This window comes from Cetorhinus maximus, chromosome 1 (assembly GCF_964194155.1).
Source record: "Cetorhinus maximus chromosome 1, sCetMax3.hap1.1, whole genome shotgun sequence".
NCBI classification, from domain to species: domain Eukaryota; kingdom Metazoa; phylum Chordata; class Chondrichthyes; order Lamniformes; family Cetorhinidae; genus Cetorhinus; species Cetorhinus maximus.
Window position 1 is genome coordinate 86548138 of NC_135879.1, and position 19819 is coordinate 86567956.

Below are 19819 nucleotides of genomic sequence, written 5' to 3' on the forward strand. Positions count from 1 at the left end.
TTTTTATCAAGCAAATGGAGGCACAGCCTATGCAGCCTTTCCTGATATTTTACACTCACTGCTGCTCTCAGGTTGAAGTATTTTCTGAAGTTTGTAGAATGCAAAAACAACAGCTGCAACTGGTGTGTGATCAATGCTTCCAGTGGTAGGAAGGTGTAATTGCAGCTTTTTGTGGGAGGAGTAAGTGGGGGCAATGTGGGTCATGGCACTCGATTTTACAGGTGGGGCATACTGAATCACAGAATTGTTACAGTGCGGAAGGAGGCCATTCGGCCCATTGTGTTTGCACAGCTCTCCAAATGAGCAACTTACTTAGTGTCATTCTCCTATCTTCTTTCTGTGACTCTGCACATTCTTCCTTTTCAGATAATAATCAAATTCCCTTTCTGCAGGCCCCGATTGAATCAGCTTCCATCACACTCTCAGGCAGTGCATTGCAGACCTTAACCACTCACTGAGTGAAAAAGTTTTTTCATGTTACCTTTGCTTCTTTTGCCAATTACTTTAAATCTGTGCCCTCTCGTTCTCAATCCTTTCACGAGCAGGAACAGTTTCTCCTGATCCACTTTGTCCAGATCCTTCATGATTTTGAATACCTCTATCAAATGTTCCCTCAACCTTCTCTCCTTCTTGGAGAACAGTTCCAACCTCTCCAATCTATCTATGTAATTGAAGTTCCCTATCCCTGGAACCATTCTCGTGAATCTTTTCTGCACTCTCTCCAGTGCCTTCACATCTTTCCTAAAGTGCAGCATCCAGAACTGTACACGGTACTCCAGCTGAGGCCAAACTAGTGCCACATACAACTTCAACGTAACCTCCTTGCTCTGTACTCTATTAATAGAGGCATAAAGTCTAGAATACTGCATGCTTTATTTAAGAGAGGTGTTGGTGGTGGTGTAGTGATATTGTCACTGGACTAGGATTCCAGATACCCAGGGTAATGCTCTGGGGACCTGGGCTTGAATCCCACCACGGCAGTTGGTGGAATAATCTGGACTTAAAAATCTAATGATGACCATAAAACCATTGTCAATTGTCATAAAAACCCATCTGGTTCACTAATGCCCTTCAGGGAAGGAAATCTGCCATCCTCACCTGGTCTGGCCTACATGTGACTCCATATCCATAGCAACATAGTTGACTCTTAACTGCCCTCAGTTGTATAATCGGCTACAAAGGAATGGAACTGGTCAGACTTGGCATCGACTTAAGGCACTGGAAACGACAAAGGCAAACTTGGCCCTACTGACACTCAAAGCCCTCCTGACAGCTGGGGGGCTTCTTCCAAAATTGGGAGAGCTGTCTCACAGACTAGTAGTCATACTCATGGAATCGTACCTTTACAGATAATGTCTGAGACACCACTATCAGCATCCCTGCTGGTTGGACAGGACAGACCCAGCAGAGGTGGCAGCACAGTGGTAAACAGTCGGGAGGGAGTTGCCCTGGGAGTCAACATCAACTCTGGACCCCACAAAGTCTCATGGCATCAGGTCAGACATGGGCAAGGAAACCTCCTGCTGATTACCACAAACTGCCTTCCCTCAGCTGATGAATCAGTGCTCCTCCATGTTGAACACCACTTGCAGGAAGCACTGAAGGTGGCAAGGGAGCAGAATGTACATTGGGTGGGGGACTTCAATGTCCATCACCAAGAATGTCTTGGTAGCACAACTACTAACCGAGCTAACTGAGTTGTAAAGGAAATAGATGCTAGACTGGGACTGCGACAGGTGGTGAGAGGACCAACAAGAGGGAAAACATACTTGATCTCATCCCCACCAATTCACCTGCTGCAGATATATCGGTCCATGACAGCATCGGTAGGAGTGACCGCCGCACAGTCCTTGCAACAATCTTCAGCCAGAAGGGCCGAGTGGATGATCCACCTCGGTCCCCAGCATCACAGATGCCAGTCTTCAGCCAATTTGTTTCACTCCACATGATATCAAGAAATGGCTGAAGGCACTGGATACTGCAAAGGCTATGGGCCCTGACAATATTCCGGCAATAGTACTGATGACTTGTGCTCCAGAATTTGCTGCACCCCTAGCCAAGCTGTTCCAGTACAGCTACAACACTGGCATCTAACGGACAATGTGCGAAATTGCCCAGGTATGTCCTGTACACAAAAAACTGGACAAATCCAGCCCGTCCAATTACTGCCCCATCAGTCTACACTCGATCATCAGTAAAGTAATGGAAGGGGTCATCAACAGTGCTATCAAGCAGCACTTGCTGAGCAATAACCTGCTTATTGATGCCCACTTTGGGTTCTGCCAGGGCCACTCAGCTCCTGGCCTCATTACAGCCTTGGTTCAAACATGGACAAAAAAGCTGAACACCAGAGGTGAGGTGGCAGTGACTGCCCTTGACATCAAGGCAGCATTTGACCGAGTGTGGCATCAAGGAGCCCGAGCAAACCTGGAGTCAATGGGAATCAGGGGGAACACTCTCCACTGGTTGGAGTCATACCTAGTACAAAGGAACATGGTTGTGTTTGTTGGAGGTCAATCATCTCAGCTTCAGAACAAGACTGCAGGAGTTCCTCAGGGTAGTGTCCTCGGCCCAACTATCTTCAGCTACTTCATCAATAACCTTCCTTCCATCATAAGGTCAGAAGTGGGGATGTTCGCTGATGATTGCACGATGTTCAGCACCATTCATAACTCCTCAGATACTGAAGCAGTCCATATCCAAATGCAGCAAGACCTGGACAATATCCAGGTTTGTGCTGACAAGTTACAAATAACATTCGCACCACACAAGTGCCAGGCAATGACCATCTCCTACAAGAGAGAATCAAACCATCACCCATTGACACTCAATGGCATTATTATCGCTGAATCCCCCACTATCAACACCCTGGTAGTTACCATTGACCAGAAACTGAACTTGACTAGCTATATAAATACTGTGGCTAAAAGAGTAGGTTATAGGATAAGAATCCTGTGGTGAGTAACTTACCTCCTGACTCCCCAAAGACTGCCCACCATCTACAAGACACAAGTCAGGAGTGTGATGGAATACTCTCCACTTGCCTGGATGAGTGCAGCTCCAGCAACATTCTAAAAGCTTGACACCATCCAGGACAAAGCAGCCCACTTGACTGGCACCACACCCACAAACATTCACTCCCTCCACCACCAATGCTCAGTGGCTGCGGTGTGTTCCATCTAATAGATGCACTGCAGGAACTAACCATGGCTCCTTAGACAGCATCTTCCAAACCCACGGCAGCTACCTGAAGGACAAGGGCAGCAGATGCTTGGGGACACCACCACCTGCAAGCTCCGCTCCAAGCCACTCACCACCCTAACTTGGAAATATATCGCTCTTCCTTCACTGTCGCTGGGTCAAATGCCTAGAACTCCCACCCTAACAGCACTGTGGGTGTACCTACAGCACATGGACTGCAGCGCTTCAAGAAGGCAGCTCACACCACCTTCTCAAGGGCAACGAGGGATGGGCAATAAATGCTAGCCTAGCCAGTGATTCCCACACTCCATGAGTGAATAAAAATAAACACTCTCTCAACCTGTCCTGTTGCCACCTTCAATGACTTTTGCACACGGACACCCAGCTCCCTCTGCCCCTGCATCACCTTTAGAGTTGTACCATTTATTTTATATTGTTTCTCCATGTTCTTCCTACTAAAAGTAATCACTTCACATTTCTCCACATTGAACTTCATCTACCACTTGTCTGCCGATTCCACCAATTTGCCTTTGTCTTTTGGAGTTCTGACTATCCTCCTCAGTTCATGATGCAAGTTCGTATTATCCGCAGATTTCAAACTTGTGCCCTGTACACCAAGGTCTAGGGTCATTAATATATATCTGGAAGAGCAAAGGTCCCAACTCCACGACAAACCTTCCTCCTGTCTGAAAAATATCCATTAACCACTACTCTCTGTTTCCTATCAGTCATCCAATTTCATATCCATTTATTTTTATGGTCCTTTTACTCCATGAGCTACTGCGCGGTCTCCAGGAAGAAAAGTGGGTTGGAAACCGACCAACTTTAAAAAAGGCCAGCCCACAGTAATAACATGCTGCAAGGCACCTTAACAAGCAGGGAATGGGAGATTGAGAGATGCTGGCCAATTTGATTGGCCGGCAACTGTTGCAGTCCCCGCAGTGCTCAGAACTCAGGAGTGGGCGCTGCTGGAATTGCAAACAGTAATCAGGCACCCAGGGAGGGTGGTGAGGAAGGTCAGCAGCGGGGGTGGGGTATGTTTTGGAGGCCAGGTGGGGAGGCACAAAGTGGGGTATGATCTTAGTGGGGGAGGTGCTCCCAATGCACATAGGTACCCACCACAAACTCCGCCCCCCCCCCCCCCCCCCCCCAAAGGATGTACACTGCCCCCCGCCTTCCATCCTGCCTTTTCACCAACTTGGGTGAAAAAACAGCCCTTCCCACTCTCACCCGCCTTCCACTGCTCGGTATATTATAGTGTGGAGGTGGATTGAGGGCCTTAAGTGGGCAATAATTGGCCACTTAAGGGCCTTATTTGGCTTAAGGGTGGGCGGGCCAGTGGGCACCTTACCCATCCTCCGTGTTATGCAGACCAGCCTGGGGGTCGGCGGAAGGGCGGTGGGATACCTGTGCAACATATTTTACACCCCCCTGCTGAAAACATGCCCGGTGGGGGACCCATATAATTCAGCCCATGGTGTTTAGTTGCACCATGATGATATAGCACAGGCACAAAAAACACTGGCTTTTACCTGACTATCACTTTGTATGCTTGCATTCAACTTTTACAGAAGATCAGCAGAAACACTCAGAAATGGCATACATGAGAGAACCCCTATGCAATTTGCTGGTGTCGATATGTACCTCCAATTAGTGCATCAGACCATTTTGACAGAAATTAAATACATAAGTAAAGGAAATTACATAAAATTAAGACTGCTCATTTACAGTTGTCACAAAAGCAAAGGATCGAATTGTGAAATTTTGTTTTTCCCACCGTCCCCATTTCACATGTTTAAAACCTATCACGTTTCTATTCTTTTCCAGTTCTGATGAAAGGATAGACCTGAAACGTTAACTCAGGATCTCTCCCACAATGCAGCTAGGCCTGCTAAGTATATCCAGCATTTTCAGTCTTTATTTATGATAGAATTATGAAATTCAATCCCCAAAAGAAAAAAGAAAATTCCCAGAAGAGCATTTAATAAAAATAGAATTTGACTTATTCAGTTACTGTAAATCAGTCGTCCTGATGTTACCCATACATAGCATAAACATCTGTGTTGTTATAAAACTCTGAATCCTCTGACTCATTATGAGTAACTCCATGGCTGATTGTCTAGTGTCATCAAAACTCCTTGAGGGTGAAATTCTTCTGTTCACCAATTATAGCAAAATGTCATTGCAAGAATTAATTAGTATTCATGGCTTTATAATCACAGCAGCTTTCTCAATAAAATTAATAAATCTTATCCTTCTGTATGTAAAGTAACTCATAGATGTGTTTTGAATTTAGAACTCAGTTTTCATTTATATCTCCCTCCCACCCTGTCTCCTCCCATGTCCACACCATAATATTCTGTACAAAGTTTCCTTGAATGGCCTTTAAAATGTCTCAATCATTAGGGAGGAGATTTTGTGGCGTAGTGGGCAGCATCCCTGTCTCTGAGCCAGAAGCTCTGTGTTCAAGTCCCACCCCAGGGTAATTCCATATATGACCAAGTTGCAAATTCTTCCAACATGCACCCAGTTGTAAGAGTAGAAGGGATTCCTGGTCAGCCATGTGATGGAAAGATTGTTGGAGCCTCTCCCATCGCTATGGTGCCACAGCAACTTGGACTCGCTGAGTGATCTATAACACACCACTAATAGTCAGGAATGCAAAGGATACAGAATAGAGGTAAAAAAAAACAAATAGAATCCACGATTGCTTTCTACTGTTATTGCTCTTCTGCTTATTTGTATCTAAATCTAGAAATTGCTGCAACTGTTGTTAGAAGACAAACTCTTAATCTATTTGTATGACATTTTCCTGTCGGCAGTTGTGATGCAGGCATTAATTGGTTGGAATAAATGACTTAACATTTCCTCTCAAGTAATAAATTGAAAAGTTTTTGTCCACTAACATTGGCAATAAGAATTCCTTGCTTTTCTTTTTGTTCATGTTGCTAGCCAGATGAAAACATGACCTTGAGTTACATGTAAATATTTGATGGTGAATAGGTGCGTTGTACTGTGGAGGGGTGATAACAAATGCATAAGGAATATTTGAGATGACAAAAATATGTCCTATGTTTGATGTCTTAACATTGATAGAAATGCAGTTCAACTATACAGTTCTTTATAATGCATGTTTTGACTGAGGAACAGACTGGTTAATCTCATCGTTGTAACTTCACAGTGTAGCAATTAGTTATAGGATGTCAATTAATCACTGCTCTTTATTGTGCCAGTGGTATTGGAAAGATATCTACAAAATCCTGAGAGCACCATAGACTTTTCTCGACTGCAAAGGCACAATAAAATTGTTTTAGGAATTACAGAAGCTAATCAAATAATAATGATGGCTGTGCCAGTCTTAGTCTCATATCCTTTCGATCAACCTTTCCCATGACCCAAATTACAATTCAGGAGCTGGATTAAATTACTGTTAACATTCTTATGTGAAATTTTGAATATATTTAGGGTACAATTCATGTGAATAATTGGCAATTCAACCTACAAAAAATATGACTTAAATAGACCCATGAGCTGTTAACAGGGTAGATCATATTGCCACAATACACAGATCATCACTGATCATAACTTTGCGTGACAGTGAATGAAGGATTTGATTGCTACCGCTGTAGGGAAAATAATTATCTAACTTTTTAATGTCTATAAATATATCTTTTATATATTTACTTTTGGTTTCTGTCCAGTATTTATCTCATTTTTTTACCTTATGTATTTGATGTTATAAATCAATTGCGAAATATTTTGATAATCCACTGCAAATTAGTCATGGACAAGCCAACAGGAATGACACCACTATTATTAAAAAAGTGAATATAATGATTGGTGTGGGATATACTGCCAAAGCCTGTATTGACAGCAACTGTCAGTATCAGCAGAACCCCGAATCAGCTTATTGTAGTGTGTTTATGTCTAATATAACAAAGCTTTATCTTTGTTTGCATTTAATGTCAAATCATTCATAATTCCAGGCAAATTTATTGTGTGTACATTTCTTGCATCATTTTCATATGTCTTCCCACCGGTCCCTCCTCTCTTTCCTATCCTCTCTTCCGATTTGTTTCCCACAGATAAGCTTATTTGATTTCAAAATTGTGTTCTAAAAAAAGATGCTACAATGAGGAAAGTAATTATCTATCCACCTTTCTCTTTATTTGTGCCTTTCCCTTTATATAGCTGATTAAATGCCCACCGTACCATCAATCTCACCGCAGGGAAGGATGATAATTCAGCCTATTATTTCCTCCATACCACTACTCATTACTTGCTTACAAAAAAATGAAGTTCATAGCTTTTTTAAAACTCTTTTCTTCCTTATGGCTTTGCTGATGGGCTTTCCTTTAAAGATATTGGATAGAATTTTCAGGTTGGCATGCGGGCGTGCGCCCGACCCGCTCGAGTGTTAAATAGCGCGTGATGACATTGGGCAAGCATCCCAACGTCATCTCGTGCTCGCACGATATTTCGGTTGGCGGGCGTGCGCAAAAGTCAGAAGCGCGCCCGCTGACGTCAAAGAAAACAATTAAAGTTGTTAAGTTTCCAATTGTCCCCGATTTCTTGTGGTCCGTCCAACCTTATGGTTGGCGGACTGGCAAATCTGCCAGGCGGACTTTGCATTTTTGATGAAACCTCATCCAAGGGTGGGGTGAGGTTTCCATTATTAAATTTATAAAAATGTATGTGCAGAATTTTCATCATGGCCTGAATTTTTCAGGCGGCAGGCGGGCTGGACGGGAGCGGGCGCGGGCAGGTGTGCAGCTGATCGATGCCCGCGAACGGTTGCGCGCCGCCATTTAACGTGGGCGGGCCAATTAAGGCCCGCCCAGTGTGATGCACACCCGGAAGCGCTGACTGCTCCCTGTGCGGGTGGGGGGAGGAGGGAGAGTCGGGGCCTGCGCTCTTTCGCACATGCACACGAAAGAGCACAGAAATCTCCCCGAGGCACGAAGCTGCCTCAGGGAGATCACTTTGATGTTAAAAAATTGAAATAAAGAAAAAGAAGAATTATTCAGACATGTCCCTTCATGTGACAGTGTCACGTGAGCTGGGACATGTCAATGAATTTTAATAAAATTTTTTATTACATTTAAAAACCCTTCATGAAACCTCATCCCGGGCAGCCCTGTCAATGATTTTAATTGCTATTTAAATGGCCTTAACAGACCTTTGATAGTTTGGCAGGTACGCAGCCGATTCTGGTGCGCACCCGCCGAACTGAAGATCGGAATGATGCGCGGTGACATCGGGACACACGCCCAACGTCACCGCGCATCATTTTATGCATCGCGAGTGGGGCCCGCCCCCACACACCAACCAGACGATTCAGGTATATGTTCAGGTGACTGATTCTGACGTGTGGACATTTTTTTCCCGGATTTTAAAATCTTTATTTAATTGTTTTGAAGTCTTCAGCTCCCTGAGTCAGCTCTCTGCCTTCAGGGAGCTTTAATTCCACGCTCATCCGTGCCTGTGCTTACATCAGTGACCACCCTCCTCCCACCCCCACCCCGCAGTTGAGGGCCGATTGCAGGCGGCAGTTCGTTCCCTGGCCGCTCCTGGGCCCGCCGATCGCATCAGCATACCAACCTAGGAATCCTGCCCATTGTTGTTTTCTTGGCAAAATTAAATGACCATGTAGTAATTAGCACAGCTGATAGGGCAAGAGTTAATTCAATGATAGAGCAGCTAAATACTTCGGAGAGTAGTTTTTCAGTTATTAGTAACTGGTCAAGCTTCACTGACCCCTTGCATCCCCAAAAATTGATTTCAATATCTTTTTCCTCACTTTCACCCTGTTGTTCTAATCTTATCCCCTATGTTTACCTCCCACCTTACTTCCATGCACATCATATTCTCCCTCATGCTATCCTATTCCTCATTCACTCTCCTCTTCCATTTTGGCATCCCTTTCAGTCAGTATGAACTCTTCAATCTTGTTATTTCCTTCCCTGTTTCGACTGAAAAACTTTTCTACTGTGTTTTTAAGCACCACACCCCACTTTTTCTATTCTTCCTCTTGTTGCTCCTTGATGCCCAGTTTCTTTTACATTGTCCTGTAATGCATAGTTATTTGTTCTACTGAAGAGTGCATTAGAAATATATATTGTTATTTTCAGTAAATGTTTAACGACCATAACAGTTGGATGGAAACGCTCTGGATTTTTGCCTGGGATTTCTACAGTGGCTGTTGAAGAACAGGGGATGGTGGTTGGGGAGGCGGGGGTTGCTGGGTGGCTAGAAGGAAGGGAGTGGGAGATGTGTGGAACACCCATAATAATGGTGTAAATAGGGGAGGCAGTAGTGTAGTGGTATTGTCACTGGACTAGTAATCCAGAGAAACAAAAATAAAAATACCTGGAAAAACTCAGCAGGTCTGACAGCATCTGCGGAGAGGAACACAGTTAACGTTTCGAGTCCATATGACTCTTCAACAGAACTAAGGAAAAATAGAAAAGAGGTGAAATATAAGCTGGTTTAAGGGGGGGGTGGGACAAGTAGAGCTGGATAGAGGGCCAGCGATAGGTGGAGATTGCCAAAATATGTCATAGACAAAAGGACAAAGGTGTTGACGGTGGTGATATTAGCTAAGAAATGTGCTAATGGTGACATTAAGGGTAGAAAGCAGGACGAGCAAGGTACAGATAGCCCTAGTGGGGGTGTGGTGGGGGGAAGGGATTGAAATAGGCTAAAAGGTAGAGATAAAACAATGGATGGAAATACATTTAAAAATAATGGAAATAGGTGGGAAAAGAAAAACAATATATAAATTATTGGAAAATAGGGGGATTGGAAAGGGGGTGGGGGTGGAGGAGAGACTCTCTCACATTTCTTAGCTAATATCACCACCGTCAATACCTCTTTGTCCTTTTGTCTATGACATCTTCTGGCAATCTCCACCTATTGCTGGCCCTCTATCCAGCTTTACTTGTCCCACCCCCCCCCTTAAACCAGCTCATATTTCACCTCTCTTCTATTTTTCCTTAGTTCTGTTGAAGAATCATACGGACTCGAAACATTAACTGTGTTGCTCTCCGCAGATGCTGTCAGACCTGCTGAGTTTTTCCAGATATTTTTATTTTTGTTTTAGATTTCCAGCATCCGCAGTTTTTTGCTTTTATTTTAGTAATCCAGAGACCTAGGGTAATACTCTGGGGACCAAGGTTTGAATCCTGCCATGGCAGATGGTGGAATTTGAATTCAATAAAAAATTGGAATTAAATAATGATAACCATCTGGTTCACTAATGCCCCTTTAGGGAAATACATCTGCTGGCCTATATGTGACTCCAGACTCACAGCAATGTGGTTGACTCTGAAGCAAGCCACCACTCAGTTGTGTCAAACTGCAACAAAGCCTCAAAAAAGGAATGAAACTGGACAGACTGCCCCCAGAAACGTAGCCCTGTTGACCCTGCAAAGTCCTCCTTACTAACATCTGGGGGCTACAGGCTAGTGCTAAAATTGGGAGAGCTATCTCACAGACTGGTCAAGCAATGCCTTGCCATAGTCATCCTCACAGAATCATACCTTACAGATAATGTCCCAGACACCATCATCACCAGCAGAGCAGAGCTAGCGGCACAGTGGTATACAGTCGGGAGGGAGTTGCCCTGTGACTGTATTACCCAATGGCTATGTAGTACGGGCTACAACGTTAATGAGTAGTTTAGAATAGGGTCTGGCTGGAGAAGCATACATTGTGTTAGTGCTCTGTCACTTGTCTGCAGTATATTGTTTGCCAACTCACCCACCTGTAGATAGGCATGCAACTGTGTTCGGGAGCAAAGCAACCCAACAGAAGGAACATAATACTCTGGGAGTCCTCATCATCGACTCCAGACCTCATGAAGTCTCATGGCATCAGGTCAAACATGGGCAAGGAAACCTCCTGTTGATTACCATGTACCGCCGTCCCTCAGCTGATGAATCAGTGTGCCTCCATGTTGAACATCACTTGGAGGAAGCACTGAGGGTGGCAAGGGCGCAGAATGTACTTTGAGTGGGGGACTTCAATGTCCATCACCAAGAGTGGCTTGGTAGCACTGCTACTGGTCAAGTCCTAAAGGACATAGCTGTTAGGCTGTGTCTACAGCAGGTAGTGAGGGAACCAACAAGCAGGAAAAACATACTTGACCTCATCCTCACCAACCTGCCTGCCGCAGATGCATCTGTCCATGACAGTATCAGTAGAAGTGACCACGGCACAGTCTTTGTGGAGACCAATCCCACCTTCACAGTGGCACTACCACTGTACTAATTGGGTTTCCTAGCCTCTGGCCTGCTCTTGAAGCCACAGTATTTATATGGTTGGTCCAGTTCAGTTTCTGGTTAATGGTAACCTCCAGGATGTTGATTGTAGGGGATTCAGTGATGGTTATTCAACTGATAGAGTTCAAATCATCTCTTTATGCTGGCTTGAGCATCATACCTGAAATTAATTTTAGAATAGTCTGGGCCCGGTTCTTAATTGGGCCAGCTGTTCAAAATATATTGCCATTCCTTTACTGTCACCGAGTCAAAACCCTGGAACTCCCTCCCTAACAGCACTGTGGGTACCCACACATGGACTGCAGCAGTTCAAGAAGGTGGCTCACCACCATCTTCTCAAGGGCAATTAGGAATGGGCACTGAAAATGCTGGCCTAGCCTGTGAGGCCCACGTCACATGAAAGAATTTTAAAAATAATATTTATTGCCTATTTGCTACAAATCAGATTATTACGTAACCCAGGTTATAAATTTGATTGGTCTGGGGTATTGAAAAATTCACAATGGTGAAGATCGTGATAAAGGCTCTTTTTCGGAATGGAATAAAAGGAACTTGACGGTCGTGTTCTTGACCGAGGAGTGCTTGATGCAAACAGTGGTCTTTGCAGTAGTGCAAATGAATTGAAATTAATGGGGGAAGAAAAATTAGGCAGGGTGTAAACCTGAATGCCAATTCATTATTGCCCATATGTACACCTACTAAAGAGCAATTTCGCTCTGACTCTTCAGCTATTTTATCCTCAACCACTCATTATGGATGATTCATCACGTGTCCATACAATCATTCAATGCTCTCTCTTCACGTACTCAGTACTCACTGTATCCTCCTATAATCCCTTACCATAGAAACATAGAAACTAGGAGCAGGAGTAGGCCATTCGGCCCTTCGAGCCTGCTCCGCCATTCATTATGATCATGGCTGATCATCCAACTCAATAGCCTGCTCCCGCTTTCTCCCCATACCCTTTGATCCCTTTCACCCCAAGAGCTATATCTAATTCCTTCTTGAAAGCATACAATGTTTTGGTCTCAACTACTTTCTGTGGTAATGAATTCTACAGGCTCACCACTCTCTGGGTGAAGAAATTTCTCCTCATCTCAGTCCTAAACGGTCTGCCCCGTATCCTCAGACTGTGACCCCTGGTTCTGGACTCCCCCACCATCGGGAACACCCTTCCTGCATCTACCCTGTCTAGTCCTGTTAGAATTTTATAGGTTTCTATGAGATCCCCTCTCATTCTTCTGAACTCCAGCGAATATAATCCTAATTGACTCAATCTCTCATCTTTTACTACTTCATACTCTCTGTCACACATTACTCACTTTCCCTCATTGAATCTTAATACCACCATTCCCAGGCACAAACTAGCTCCTTTACTTCTCACCCTCACTCACCTATTGGTCGGGATTTTGTTGGGTCAATGGGGGAGGGGGTTCGCCCTCCAGTCAGAGAACTGGAGGGAACACCCAATCAGTTCTGTGGAGGAGGCCAGATGGAATTAAGTGTTCTTTAGGCACTTAATTCACTACCATTGGGACTTCTCTGTGATTGAGGTCCTCGCCAGTGTAAGTCCCACCCGCTGAGAGCTGCCGGCCAATCAGAGATCAGCAGCTTGTCATTGCTGCTGTGTCAATGGGAGATTGGCTACTGGCAACACTGCACCCACCTGAGGACCAGGATCACGGAGGGACCCCAGGCCACAGGTGAGTAAAGGTAGGATAGGGATCATGGGAGAAGCGGGGATGGAGGCTGGAGGCAAGGGTGATGGGGGGGTCTTACAGCAGCCCACTCGCCCAATGCCAGAACCCTCGATCGGGCACAGAGTGCCTGATCGTGAGCGAACCTCCCCCTGGGAGGCGACTGGCAAACCTGACAGGTTTAGCCGGATGGCCTTCTGAGGATGTGGGAGATCTGTGTGGGCCCCATTTAATCCCTGAGCCACCACTAAATTGCGGTGGGCTCAGGGATAATGGGTGTCAGTTGGCTCATTAAGAGCCAGATTGACATCTGACCATCGGCAGCTGGGAATCTCGTAACAATCTCTTGCACCCTCTGACTTAACCGGGGGAGGTTTCCCACCTCTGGGAGACTGACGTGAGGCCTCATCCACAATTAAGTGAGCCTGGCCACCATGATTCCCACCGTGATGGGCTGCATAAAATCCAGTCCATTGTCTCACTCCCATGGGGGGTAATTTTGACTTTAGGAGAAAGTGCAAAGTGGCGATATCACATCAGCTGCGTGTTATCATATCTCGCTCTTTTGCAAATGAAAGTCAGGAGAGATGTCTAATAGCCTCTGATTCAATATTACTCCCTTTACATCATTGTCCAATGTCAAAGTTACCCTCATACATCTTCTCTCCCTTACTCCCTCTGTTACATATCTATTCATCTCCGTTTCTTTCTCAAATATATTCTTTAGTAAATCACTGTCACATTTTAGCAATTTAATTGAGTATTTCCGGCAGAGTAAGAGAGAGCCATGGGTTTCAGAAGTTATATAACCCAATTTGTGTAAGAACACACTCCATACCTAGCTTGCATGCTATCAGATGCTCCAATTCTAGTTCCTATGTGGGCCTGAACATTGCACATTATGTCTGTTATGGGCAGATTGGCACTCTCCGAAAAGAATATGTGTGGAGCTGACTTTTATGCAACTTACATATATCTATTACAGTAGAGACTTGACTGAGGATTAGTGGCTTTTTTCTTATTTATTCTTTCATTGGACATGGGCATCATTGGCAAGGCCAACATTTGCTGCCTATCCTTAATTGCCCTTGAACTAAGAGGCTTGCTAGGCCATTTCAGATGGCAGTTAGGAGTCAACCACATTGCTGTGGGTCTGGAGTCGCATGTAGTCAAGACCAGATAAGGAAGGCAGGTTTCCTTCGCTAAAGGATGTTAGTGAACCAGATGGGTTTTTACAAGAAAAAAATGATAGTTTGATGGTAGCTTTATAATCCGTATTTATTAATTGAATTTTAAATTCCACCAGCTGCAGTGATGGGATTTGAAATTGTGCCCCCAAGATTAGCTTGGGCTTACTGGGCTACTAGTCTGGTGACATGATCTCTATGCCACGGTCAGCCAGGCAGGCTGTTACCTTAATGAACTCACTGCTAACATATGCTAATAGTTATATTCAATGTAAAGTTTCTGATGGCAACCCTCGAGGAGTAGGTGGTAACACAAATAAACAGCATTTCCGTTTTCCATGAGGTGATATGTTTATATTTCACAGGGAGATGGTCAATGCATGGTTTGCAGAAAGAGTGCATACTGTTCCCACTACAAATGAAACTGTGAGAGATCTCAGCCTTGTGAATCAAATGGCCCAGCCAGAGAGTGCCGCTCCTGGGACTCCTACGAGGAAAATTTCTGTTTCAGAATTTGACAGACCCCTGAGACCCATCCTTGTTAAAGATTCTGTCGGGGGTTTAACATTTGTCTTTGACTCGGATAAAAAGGAACAGATGCCATTCAAGTTTCCAAAGGCTGCCTGTGAAGCCATACCTGTGAACGATCAGTGTTCCAGGCTTTTAGAACTTGTCAAGGATATTTCCAGCCATTTGGATGTCACAACGCTCTGTCACAAAATCTTTCTTCACATCAATGAAGTTATTGCTGCCGACAGGTATTCACTTTTCCTGGTGCACGAGGACAGCTCAAATGAAAAGTTTCTTGTAAGTCAGCTCTTTGATGTTGCAGAAGGGTCTACTCCTGAAGAAGCTTCAAATAACTGCATCCGGTTAGAATGGAACAAAGGAATTGTTGGATATGTAGCAGCTACAGGAGAGCCACTGAATATTGAAGATGCATATAAGGTACGTGAAGAGCTCAATTTACTTTTACTGCAGAGGTTTAGGCTTAATCACTTCAAATTTCACTGATGGTACTTCTTCCTTTTCGTAACAGTTTTAGTGAGTGCAGTTACATTTATATATTTTTAAGTTGATCCTCTTGTCCAAAGGAAGCTATTTCTCCATATAACACTTGTAAGAAAAAAATCTGAACCTTTCTACTGATTGCTATAATGAAATAGACTTGGGAATTGCACAGAAATATAAAACTTATTGGAATTTCAGGGTGCTGGGAATTAATATAATAAAATTGTATTTAGTTTTGATTTTAGCTCCTGGAAATGTTGAAGATCAGGGACATGGAGTGTCTGGAGTGATCATGAAACAGCATACCCAGCAATAACAAATGATTCAGGCTTGATAAAAGCAAAATACTGCGGATGCTGGAAATCTGAAACAAAAACAGAAAATGTTGAAAAAACTCAGCAGGTCTGACAGCATCTGTGGAGAGAGAAACAGAGTTAATGTTTCGAGTCCGTATGACTCTTCCTCAGAGCTTGAAACTGTATCTAAATTAACAAATAAATATTGGGAAGTCTGCAGCCACAAACTCCACTCCCTTGCCATTGATTCTATCCCTTTCTTTGTCTGAGGCTGAACCATACTGTTGTAACCTCAGTGTCATATTTGACCCAGTGGTGAGGCTGCAATCATATATCTGAGCCGTCACTAAGACCACCTATTTCCACCTCCATAATGTCACCTGCCTCTGCCCCTTCCCCTGCTTCAGGACTCCTGTTACTGAAACCCTCATCCATAACTTTGTTACCTCCTGACTTGACTACTCTAACACACTCCTGGCCGGCCTCTCATATTCTACCCTCTGTAAACTTGGGGTCATCCGAAACTCTGCTGCCTGTGTCCTAACTCGCTCCAAATTCCATTCAGCCATCAACCCTGTGCTTACTTACCTACACTGGCTCCTGGTTAAACAATGTCTCAATGCTAAAATTCTCATCCTTATTTTGAAATCCTTTGTAACCGACAGTGTGGTGTCACCATACTCACAACTGAGGGGAAAATATGAAAAAAATAAAGCCAACCAGCAGAATAATTTTTTCATGTTTGTCTTAAATTATAACCCAGTTTAACTGAATTGAATATCAATATTATTTGAAGATGAGCTCTCCTCTAACACAGAGTTTACAAGGACTTTAATGTGATGCTAATTAAATTTGAGAACATAATCGATATATTGTAGTTACAGTCTCTGTGTTAAATCTGTATTCCTTGCTTCTGGTTACAAAAATGCTGCACTAGCACTAGAGTGTGAAAAAACACAAGAAACATCAACAGCAAGCTAATGCCAGTATAAGCAACTGACGGTAATAAACTCCAGCGTGTTTTCTTTTGCTAGCCGGTGCTACATTACTGCTTTGTAGGTGGTTATTTTCTAACAGAACGTCTTTTTGAAAATATATCATATCCTAGAACAAGTGATAAGAAAGCATCTGCAAAGCTACATATACTTTTGAAGAGAAGAATGTCATGGTGGCTACACTTTCAAGTAATAGACTAAAGGTCTCAAATGCACAAATGGATGGGAACAATCCAAAATGAAAAACTCAATCTGTGCTGGTTTATCGCTTTATATATTTGCAGCTCTGTAAAAATAGTGATAATATCTTACAGATCTGTCCTCTGACCCTCACAGGAGCCCAGGTTCAATGCAGAAGTTGACCAGATCACGGGCTACAAGACGCAGAGTATTCTATCGATGCCAATAAAGAATCACAAAGAGGAGGTGATTTCCATTTACTATCACAGTATGATTTATGATTGAGTTGTGATGTGATATAATGAGCAGGGGGCTGAGTCTTGTTATTGCATTCTGCACTACCCTTAGGCCCAACTTTTAATATTTTTGTGGCTAGAACTATATATAGTACAGTATTATAGCACTATATATAGTACAGTATGAACCGAACAGTGCACTTAGTATATTAGCATGGTGAGCATCAAGTTCATTACTGCTAGGTCTGTTTCAAATTGCTTTTAACAAGTTCTATCCCACCCAGAGTGTACCTAAGAACACAAGATCAGGAGCAGGAGTAGACCACATGGCTCATTGAGCCTGCTCCACCATTCAATATGATCATGGCTGATCTTGGGCTTCAACTCCTCTATCCTGCCTGCTCCCCATACACCTTGATTCCCTGACAGAGCAATAATCTGTCTATCCTGTAGCACTTATTTTTAACTTCAATTTGCATTTCCCCATATTGATAAATAAAAAACAAGATACAGCATAATGAAAAATTATTTTATAATTGATTAACCAAATACAAACCATGTTGGGCTCTCTTTGAGAAGTGTTTATGTCCACTGCCTCTCTTAACATTATGTCATCTGTTCATCTGTGAATTTAACTGTTGTGCATTAAGATTGTGGCTAAGATTACTTTCACATGCAAGAAATAGTATTTTTGTGTGTCAGAGCCAGGAGGAAAAATTCAGACATCCCATCTCATTATGTAACAGAAGCAGGAGGGACACCCTTTCATTCACCCCATTGTGAGTTAACTGCTCTTTAGCTATCCCCTGTTTTCTTCCCTTTAACTGTTTATCAATACATTATTTTTAACAACTTAATTCTTCAGATTTGGATGGTGCTGACAAATCCCCTATCATTATTGCTTTTCCACTCTCCTTCCTCCCCTCCTGTGCAGCTGAGCCACCTGTGCTGCCACAGACTTGGCTTTTGCTGCACTTCTTTGAGGAACCATCACCCTCACCAGTATCCAGAATGTTAGCAAGTGAGATAATCTCAGGGGACGCTTGCACTACCTGCCTGGTTCTTTTAGACTACCTGGCAGTCACCCATTCTCTCCCTGCCTGCATGCTCCTAATCTGCCGTATGACTACCTCCCTAAACGTGCTAAAAACCTAGGTCTCTGCCTCGTAGGTTCCCCACAGTGACTCCAGCTGTCACTCAGGTTCCAAACCCAGGAGCTCAAGCTTCTGCAGCCAGTGACACTTCCTGCACATGTTTGCCTATAAGACACATGGTGTGTCCATGATTTCTCACATTTCACAGGATGCACATTCCACTCGGCCGAGCTGTCCTGCCATACCTTAACTTACAAACTATTTATTATAAGTAAAATAAGTAGAATAGCTTACCAGTTGCTCACCAATCAGCTTGTTCCTCTGTACCAAAATAAGAACCTGAAAAAGGCAGAAAAAGAAGGGAGCACCTCCTTTCCCTCTTCACTGAATTCTCTCACTTAACAAACTCCCAGCTGCTCTCTCTGTCACGTCACACTCAATGTTGTGCAATCATCAGTGAACAACACCACTTCTGAGTTCATTGATGAAGCAGCTTGAAAATATTTGGGCCTAGGACGCTATTCTGAAGAACACTTGCAACAATCTCCTGACTTGTGTTTTGTAGATGGTGGATAGGCTTTGGGGAGTCAGGAAGTGAGTTAATTACTGCAGTATTCCCAGACTCTGACCTGCCATTGTAGCCACAGTATTTATATAGCTAGTCCAGTTCAGTTTCTGGTCAATGGTAGCCCCCAGGATGTTAATAGTGGAAGATTCAATGATGGTAATGCCATTGAGTGTCATGGAGAGATGGTTAGATTCTCTCTTGTTGGAGATGGTCATTGCCTGGCACTTATGTGGCTTGAATGTTGCTTGCCACTTATCAGCGCAGGCCTGAATGTTATCTAGATCTTGCTGCATATGAACATGCAAGTGTTCCATAAATAACTATTTGTCAATGAGGTCCTTTGTTCAGCTGCCTCCACCATACTTCTGCTCCCCAACTACCACCCCCCCACCCCCCTTTTCTCGTGCCTACCCAAGCCAAAACTCCTCTGAAGGTCTTTCCCTGCCCTAGCTCTGAGCCTGGATCTTTCTTTAGTGTCTCCCCTATCTACCCTTATGCTATTTCCAAACTTATCTTGTCCATGTTTCTGGACTCTTGACCTCATTGCTACTAAACCACCAACCTTCCCTCCTTGGTCCTTTGCTAAATGATTCCATGTTTCCAATATTGTTGTCCTCCCTTTCAATTCCCACCCTTAGGCCCTATATGCTGCCCTTTGCCACGGTCATCTGAGAACATTGGGTCACCCTTTACATCTATACCGGTGACACCCGACTCTAATCTATCTGCCATCTCTCTTAACCGTTCCATTGCTTTTGCTCCAATATTGTGAGACTGCTTGCCTGAAATCCAGTCATAGATGAGCTATAATTTCCTTTAGTTTAACATTAAGGAGAAGACCAAAGCCATTGTCTTTGGCCCCCACAACAAACACCCATATCCCTCCTCCCAATTCCATTCCCCTCTGCAACCACTGTCTCAAGTTGAGCCAAACTGTTTTTATTTTATTCATTCGCAAAGTGTGTGTCGCTTGAAAGGCCTGCCTTATTATCTATCCCTAATTGCCCTTGAGAAGGTGGTAGTGAGCCACCTTCTTGAACTGCTGCAGTCCACAGTGCTGTTAACTAGGGAG

General features: G+C 43.8%; 1 protein-coding gene across 5 annotated transcripts in view; it reads left to right on the forward strand.

Moving 5' to 3' along the window:
* pde5ab (phosphodiesterase 5A, cGMP-specific, b) overlaps positions 1-19819 on the forward strand; it is a 232917-nt gene that overhangs the window by 106581 nt on the left and 106517 nt on the right. For all 5 annotated transcript variants that reach the window (XM_078543324.1, XM_078543308.1, XM_078543317.1 and 2 more), the window contains exons 2-3: positions 14733-15315; positions 17006-17095. In XM_078543324.1, coding sequence (XP_078399450.1) covers positions 14737-15315; positions 17006-17095 — 669 coding nt within the window. In that variant the 5' untranslated portion in view covers positions 14733-14736. The remainder of the gene's footprint in view (positions 1-14732; positions 15316-17005; positions 17096-19819) is intronic.